Genomic DNA, 8820 nt, shown 5'->3' with positions numbered 1-8820 from the left:
TTGATTCGCCCCAAATTCGTGGTATCTGAATTTTTTCTCATATGTATCTGTGAATTTTATAATTAAAAACAAAATTAGTGTATTTGAGGTGAGTAAATGTAGGTTATCAAGGAGGAATAATTTTCTAAATAGAGCTAATTTTGCCTCTAAATAATGTTAAAAATTTAATTCTATATGTATTTCTCACTTTTTGGTTTACAGAACTTTATTAATATTGGAAACATGGGCTTTCTCAGGAACTGTTATACTAGCAACATACATTTATAGGGGAGATTAACGGAAAAGAATATTAGCCATATATCTTGGAACAAAAAGGCTTTATTGGAAGTTCCTTGGAGGAGCAATGAGCTGTTACTTTTTATTGCTTCTTTTGCTTAATCGAGAACGGGACTAGCCTTCTGTATCTCACGCCAAACTAAGGAAGAGGAAACACTTGTTTTTCAAACGCTGTCCAGCCTTGGACCATTCCCAGCTACTCTTGGTCTGTTTCCATATTTCTTTTTTCAAAGACTTGGTTGGAAGAATTTTTGGAAGATGAAAATACTCACAGACGCAGCCTCCCTACCCCAAATAAGTATAGTTTTTATAATTAAGGATTAAGAATTAGGTAATGCCTTATATCTTAAAACCTAGAAAATTCATTTTGATATTAGGTGTTTAACTTCTCTAAATCTAAACTAGTAGTTGTACTAGTTGAATTTTTAGTGGTACTTCTGAAAAATTTATAGTTATAATTATTAAAAACTTTCATTCCAAGAAATGAAACCTCAGGTAATTTCCTTAAACTTAGTATAAAACCATAATACTGAGTTTTTTTTATTTTAGACAGATTTTTTTTAAAAAAAGCATTCTTAAATATAGCGTTAGTTCCATTTACAAATACAGTTTCCAAAATGGTTCTATTTCCAAGGCCTGGGTGAGTAACACAACCAAATAAAATTTTCTTTGGATACCTCTACTAGACATAGGCTCAGGTTTTCACATGGAAAAGTATATGGTGATATGGAAATACATTTTATTACCAAGTTTCTTTGAGGATATTTACAAAAAGTGGGATGTAACAAAAAATATAAAAATGTACTAAACAGTGTCATTATAGACTACTTTTTACATTATCAAATGTTTCTAGCAAACAAATATTTCTTATACAAATGACTTCAAGACAAAAAAAGGGTATGCAGGTTATACAGTATATTCTCAACTCCAAAGTATCTGACAGTGACTTTACAAATTTTTTAAGAAAACTTAAGCATTTAACATTAACAAAGAGTGCAATTAATTTCATGGCTTGTAAAGTTGGGTTATTTAAGTACAGCAAATGCACATCTTTCCAGTTAATTATCACCATACGCAGTAAAGCCAGTAGGGTGCCAAGTGGCCCAGAATTACTCCATTCTGTGCACGTTGATGTAAAGAGATTAACTCTGGAGAAATCTGGAGGCGTCATCCTTTACCACATGGAAGATACACCTCTAAAACCTTTTTTTCCAAGTTAATTTGGTTTAATTTTTATAACTCCTACATAAGAACAAATTACTGAGAAACGCTGTGCCATGTGGCTGGGAGATGTTTATGTGTAGGCAGCACAGCATAATGGTTAAGAGGACTCTGCAGCCACACTGCTGGGGTTCAAATCCATATATTAACTGTGTGACCTCCGGCAAGCAGTTACTTAATTTCCCTGTGCCTCAATTTCCTTATCTGTAAGATGGGTTCATAATGTACTAAACCTCATGGCCGTTGTGAGGGTAATGAGTTTCAAACATGTAAAGGGCTTAGAATATAGGAGCACTGCATTGAAGTGTCTGCTATCATTTTCTCAAGGATATTTTTAGCTCTAGATAAGGAAGTAGCTTCAGTGATCCCTAAGGGCTCTCTAGTCTACACTGGAACTTTCATATACAGGAGCATTTTTTTCCTTCACTACCTCAAATTCAGTGGGCACTGACAGTTAACACTTTCATAGTTTTCACTTCACTGAATACATCCATACATATGTGATCTTCACAACCCCCTGTGAGGAAGGTAGAGGCCAGGATTTTTACCTTCATTTTACAGACTGAGGAACTCGAGGCTCAGACAGATTGTCTAAATAATGGAGCCAAGACTTAAACCCAGATTTTCTGACTCCAAATCTTTTGCTCTTTACGTTATACCTCTTGGAGTTAAAAAAGGTTTACAATGATTACTCAGGAATGATAAAACAAAAAGCCACTAGATTTCTTACAAATGGATGGTCCCAGATCTTAAACTTTTTGGAGGGAAAAGCTATTAGTAACCACTTTAAAGAGTTACGAATGAGTCTAATCTCATAAACTGTGTATAGAAAAAAATTTAGCTGGCTGCTGGAGCTGATGTAAAAAAAATGCTGGTTTCATTCTTTCATTTACTCTGCTGGTAATATGGCCCCATCCTTACAAACGTTCCTGCTCCAGCTTCCCACCCCCATGCTTCCAGTATCTGTAAAGTCTCCAACAGGTGAAGTGAAGTATAAAAGGATACGGTTGGCTTTTCTTTCCTTTAGCATTAACTGACCCTGTGCTGGCCTTATGTTTTGTGTGTATTTGACTTTCTCCCTCAAATTAACCAACCCACTGTAAAGATAAACTGCATAATTAAGTTTCAGATCTGCACTCACTGAATGCTGAAATCCAACTGTGCATCCAGGGCGTCAGTGGGGACGTGAGCAGCAGCAAGGCTGAGCTCTGTCTGAGAAGACGTATTGAAGCACAGCACTTAGACCAGCAGTTCCCAATCCTAGCTTGGCAACATCACTTGCCCCAAATTATCTTAAAGGGTGTTAACAACACTCAAAAGATGACAAGTTTATTTGTAGAGCATACTCAGAGTTGCAACTCCAAGAAGTTAAGAATCAGTGTTTTGGAATCTTGATTGAGCAGAAAACAAAACAAAAGGTAAAACAGCCCCACCCTCCCTTTTCTAGGCATCTAAGAAGAGCTGCTCAATGCCTTTGTGATCAGTTACCCAGATGTCTGAAGTCCTTGTAACACTGGAGTCTTTCAGTGATCCCCTAAATGCAAATCTTACAGTATCCGACCTCACAGTTCTTGTATGCAGTAATTGGACCCTGGCTTTCCTTTTTTTCCTTTTTAAATAAGAACAGGAAAGGGAAGATAAATTAAGTGCCACTATTGTACTAAGAGTAAGGGGGAAAAAAGTTATTGGTTATGTTATAAAAGTTCATAAAAAGCTTTGTCTTGATTCCATTATGGGTTTTATTACTCAGTTTCCCCTCCTGTACCTACTCACTATGCACTACTGTACTGGTGTCACCGATTCCTTATACTTTCTTGTGTCTTTGCATCCTCTCAGATGACAACCTACAAAGAACAACAGCTGTGCAGCCAAGTGTCAGTTCATAAATGAAATCCATCCTTATTGAAGTTAGCTCTTTGATACTTAAGGATCTTCTTCCATATCATCTGGATTGGGAGCCATGATGAAGTGCTTTGGGTATACAAGGTTGTGTGTGTATGCATATATTTCCCAGCGGGCATCATCGCTCTCATGTGTAATGTAACGTTCTCCAATTCGAGTTTCAAATTCTCGAAGGTCAAGCCAAGTCTGATAGTCCTAGGAAAAAATGAAGTGACTATGAACCATAAAAGAAATAAACTGTCAACCTTTTTCTTTGCTTAGCACCCTAGTCAAATGATTGGTAACCCCTACTCATAAGTACTTGCTAGGCAATGAGTTTCATTTTTAATATTTTAGCTAATAATGTTTTTCAACTTCAGAGCCTCTAATGAAGAAAGTAACTACTTTATGAAATTAAAAGTAAATTGCCTCAGGCTTCTGAGGTGGCTAATAATAATCACTAAACCATTCTGTTCTATCCTTTGAGAGGTCTAAACTTTCCTCCTGAAAACGGGAAGTCGCTTGGGACCAACCATCAGGATAATTTAATAAAATCAGTGGGACTAACTATGATTGCATTTGTTTTGAAGTTAATTCTACCCCTTACTTTCAAATAGTGCTAAAGCTCTCCCTTTATTCTCAAGTTTGGGGAGTCCTCTTAATATGTATCTATGCAATAACTTTTTGGGAGGAATTAAGCCAAACGTATTTTAAATGGTATGTCTGAGCTCCTCAACGCAAATATGAACCTTCCAGTGAACATTTAAGGAGCCCTGGTGGCCACAGCGGTTAAGTGCTTGGCTGCTAGCCAAAAGATCAGCAGTTTGAACCCACCAGCCTTTCTGTGGGAGAAAGGTGTGGCAGTCTGCTTTACCATAAAGATTACAGCCTCGGAACCCCTTCGGGGCAGTTCTATTCCGTCCTATAGGGTTGTTATGAGTTGGAATCGACTTGACGGCATTGGGTTTGGTTTTGGGTCTGAGTGGACACTTTAAAAGTAAAATGTATGACGACAGTATGTTCATCTTAGGTGAAATGAACACGTTAAGACTCTATATAAAGCTACATTATCACCTTCAGCTCATGGGAGTTCGACTGTCCATCAGTACCGCCTTTGAATGGTGTTCTGCAAAGCTTCTAGAGGCTCTGCCATAGTACAAATTAACCACTGAGAGTATTTTCATTATCCTAAGAAATGTATAGAATCTGTTGATCTTAGAGTGGTTTTTATAGGTAAGACAAATCACAATGAACTGTTCAAATGAGAAACTGACAGAGAGATATATACATTTTTTTTTTACCTGTAGCCAGGGATGACTAAGAGATTTGTCAACACTATAACGTTTTCTCATCTTCACCTGAAGTAGGTTGTTTATCAAATCAATTGCTAAGGGAAAAGATAAAATTAGATACATGAATTTGGGTGTATGGGCCACCCCAAACCTATGACTATCTGGTAGGCAGTTCAATCATGTTATGACCCATAAATGCTTATTAAATTCACAGTGTACCTGTCAAGTGTTCATTGTATCAAGGAGACAGTACAGAGCAGGTTAAAAGCATGGATTCTGGAGCCAGGGTGCCTGGTTGAGTTCTGGTTCTGCCACTTAATATCCATGTGATATTAGCGTAGTTACTGAATTACATTATGCCTCAGTTTCCTCATCTATAATATGAAGTTGTTGTGAGGACTAAATCAGTTTATATGTAAAGGCCTTAGAACTATGCTTAGCTGTAAGTGCTAAGTAAGTGTTAACTGTTACAATTTCGAGATGAATAAAACAGACCCTCTGATTTCAGGCTGACTGACCACCCCTCCCCACCCACAACACCATGTTGCACGCTCACCCCTGGTTTGGTCTAGAAGACCAGTCACACTGGGATCACAACAGAGGGTCCCAGACAGAGCAGGAGAAAAGCACAGAAAAATAAAATTCACAAAAAAGACCAGACTTACTGGTCGGACAGATGCTGGAGGAACTCCCGAGACTATGGCCCTAAGACACCCTTCTGACCTGGAACTGAAGCCATTCCTGGAGACCACCTTCCAGCCAATCAAAAGACAAACCCATAAACAGTAACACCCAAGAGGAATGTGCTTCTAAGAACAATCAATTATACACAATCAGAACCGTAGTATTTGCCCAAAAGCAAAGATGAGAAGGCAGGAAGGGGTAGAAAATAAGGGTAAGAGTTAATGGGGAACCCGGGATGGAAATGGGGAGAGTACTGACACATTGTGGGAAATGAAGCCAAGGCCATGCGATACTTTATGTACAGACTATCAAATGGGAATCTAATATGCTCTGTAAACACGCATGTAATGCACAATTAAAAAAAAAATTGAAGTGTACACTTTAAACGGGTACATTTTTAATTGCATGTCATTTATACCTCAATACAGTTGATTTGAAAAGGTAAAAAAAAAAAAAAAAAAATCCCCAGTCATTGCCCTGCTTCTATAAATGTAGCTGGACTTAGGTGCTGTCACCGGAAGTTCACACTCAGCAGGTTTTAACAAACAGGTTCAGGGTGTTTTGGTGTTTGTGGTGAGATCCTGGCACTACTTATGTAGTTATTTGGGGAAATGGATCAACTGCACACTGACTATATTGCCTTATGTAATGATAACATTTGAAGTACTGATAACCTCTCTAAGGCCTAAACCCAAGGATGGGCTGAATAAAAGATTTTTACCATATGAGGCCTACTTCTCTTCTAGGCACTACCAAACTAGCAAAGATTTTCCATAAGCACTTCAGCAATTAATTTCTCTGTGCTTTTTTCCTTTATCTGTGACCACCATGTACATCAGAAGCACCTGGAATGTTTATTTAAAATGTACATTCCTGGGTCCCACTCCAACTGCTGAATCTGCATCGGTGAGATACGGTCGGGTTTTTCTTCTTTCAAAAAACTCACCAAGTGATTCTGGTGTTAAGACGCCTGCCTGTAAGACCACACTGCCCTAGGAGCTGAGGTGACCATGGTGACATCAGAGAACGCTACACAGGGTCTCTCCTCACCAGGAAGCCTGCTGTTGTCTTTACATGTTGTTCCTCAAACTTTACTCAGTTTTAACGGACCATTAATCAAGGGCTGGTTAAATCCAGGTGGGGTATTCCCTAGTCGTGGTTTTATTAAATTCTGTGGGACTATTAAATAAAGTTTTAAGTGATATTCTCTTCCTATCAACATCACTAAAGAAGGCCAATCAAAATTTTCTAGATGGGTATAAAACCAGAGATTGGAAACACAAACGTCTTCACCAGGCAGCACAAGCAAATTACGAAGCTTCCCACTAGGGGGGTACAGGGAGATGGGAACTAACTGGGGAGTGTCTGCTGCATGTGAAAGCTCATTCTAGGCACAAAGAGCCCGAGGTACAGGTTTCCAGGCAGGGAGCTTACAATCTAGTTGTGAAGATAAAAAAATAATTACAAAAAAAAGATTAAATACTTAAGAAAAAAATGCCCAACTATTGGAATAGATAGATTTTATACAGTTTAAAGGGAAGGGTAGTCAGGGACGATTAAAAAAGATGAGTCACAAATTAAAGGGAAGGGGTTCTTGAAGGTTTTGAAGGATTTCAACAGAGAGGAGGAAGGGCTGTAGGCAGGAGACAGGCCTGAGCAAAACGTAGAGCAGAGTTCTGAGGAGCGGACAAGGTAAGGTTTGTGTCCGGGGTGATGCGAGACACATAAACTTGGGCAGATCACGGAGACTGATGCAACGTGGCCAAAGGGAAGTCAAAACGTTTGGGAGCAGAATCAGACAAAAGTAGCATTTCCTAAAGATGGATGACAATGGGGACTGTGAAGGACCAGAAAAGAGTCTTAACAAGTAGGACAGTTAAAAAGACATTTTAGTAGCCTTAAAGTGAGGTGTGTGAGGCATGGGATTTGTGCTATGCTGGCAACTATAAGAAAGAAACAGATGCTGTAAGAGGCAAAGTGCTCAGAAATCAGCGACTTGGTAAATCTGGAAGATGACTGGGAGATAGTAAAAAAAAGTCAGAAGAGACAGGCCGATTTGGGAGCCAGCCCAAAGAGCATTTTCAGACTAAAGGCCACAGAGCAGAACAATTTTCTTACCTTCAGCAGAAATTTCTCTCCATGGATTTGGTGGGTACATAAATGCAGCATTTTGGATTTGGTCATTTATATCTTCATCTTCATTAAAAGGAAACGTGCCACTGAGGCTCACATAGACAATGACTCCCACTGACCACATGTCCAGAGAGCGGTTGTAGCCTTTGCTTCTAAGAACTTCTGGTGCCAAGTATGCTGGTGTTCCCACCACAGACCTCCTGAAGGACTTCTCACCAATGATGCGGGCAAAACCAAAGTCACACAGCTTCACCTGGAGACCAGAGGAGGGTATTAAGTTTATAAATGGATATAAACATTAAATTTAAAAATCATTTCAACACACTTGCCAACTCTATTAATTTCTGAATGCCAAACGATTATAGATAGGGAAATTGTAAAATACTTCTTTCCCAAAAGGCAGTACATTTGTAAACTTGAGATCCATTACACCTTCAGTAAGAAGAGCTTTCCTAGTGCTTACTTGAAATGAACTCTTGAATTCTAGCTTCCAGAATGCTAAATACCAGACTGGTATTACAAGTGTTCAAAGTTTATTGTTTGAGTTTTTTTGGGTTGAAATGGAGGGTGCTGGTCTCTGATATTTGGCTTATAAAGAGATTGCTATTGTCTGTGAACAGGAATTAGGTGTTTCATTTCTGAATCCTCCGTGGCCTCACAGGCCCTGGACACATAAAGGAGCTCAATAAATGTTTGCTGAATGAAATATAAGTTACAATATTTAAAAAGTCATTTATTTAGCTGAGTACTAGATTATCTTCCCAAAGACTATAAATTGGCAAGAGAATGAAATTGAGGTGTATTAAGGATAATTATTAATCTGGACAGTACAAGAGTAACATTGGAGATTGCTCAAATGAATAAGAGTAACGGTTTTCTACGACTATGGAACAAATTATTGCTAGGTACAGGTCTAGATGAGAAAAAAGTTCTCTGGCCAGTCACTGCTACGTCTTCCTCTCAGGGAGAGCTGTGACGTGATGAGTCTGGCCAAGTTCGGGACACTTATCTTGCTGCTGATCTCCTAGCAGAGTTTCAGATTTTGGTGATTAATGACTGCATTCATGCTGAACCAGCAAATGCCGAGTACTTTCTAGAGGAAATGCCCTGACTCACAAGCTTCTACAGAAAAAGCATTAAGATAAATTGAGAGAGAAAGGATTTGGCCTATATGAAACAGTGGTACAAGTTAGTGGCTAGAGAACAAAGAGATGAAGGCATATTTAAACAATGCTTGCTATTTCTGACACACGGTTTTATGAATAATACTTGCTCTGTGTCATTACTGAATTTGTCTATTTCTCTATTTGAGTCTTTGAGAGTAAAACTGTCC

At 38.6% G+C, this 8820-nt stretch overlaps 1 protein-coding gene across 2 annotated transcripts in view; it reads right to left on the bottom strand.

Moving 5' to 3' along the window:
- Positions 1–802: 802 nt before the first annotated feature.
- Positions 803–8820, bottom strand: part of PRKD3 (protein kinase D3) — a 105479-nt gene continuing 97461 nt past the window's right edge. For both annotated transcript variants that reach the window (XM_049870608.1, XM_049870609.1), the window contains exons 17-19: positions 7473–7740; positions 4680–4765; positions 803–3594 (exon numbers count right to left, since the gene is read on the bottom strand). In XM_049870608.1, the coding sequence (XP_049726565.1) occupies positions 3421–3594; positions 4680–4765; positions 7473–7740 (528 nt within the window). In that variant the 3' untranslated portion in view covers positions 803–3420. The remainder of the gene's footprint in view (positions 3595–4679; positions 4766–7472; positions 7741–8820) is intronic.

This window comes from Elephas maximus, chromosome 26 (assembly GCF_024166365.1).
Source record: "Elephas maximus indicus isolate mEleMax1 chromosome 26, mEleMax1 primary haplotype, whole genome shotgun sequence".
Taxonomy (NCBI): Eukaryota; Metazoa; Chordata; class Mammalia; order Proboscidea; family Elephantidae; genus Elephas; species Elephas maximus.
Note: the sequence above shows the minus strand (reverse complement) of the source record. Positions and strands in the feature narration are given on the sequence as shown.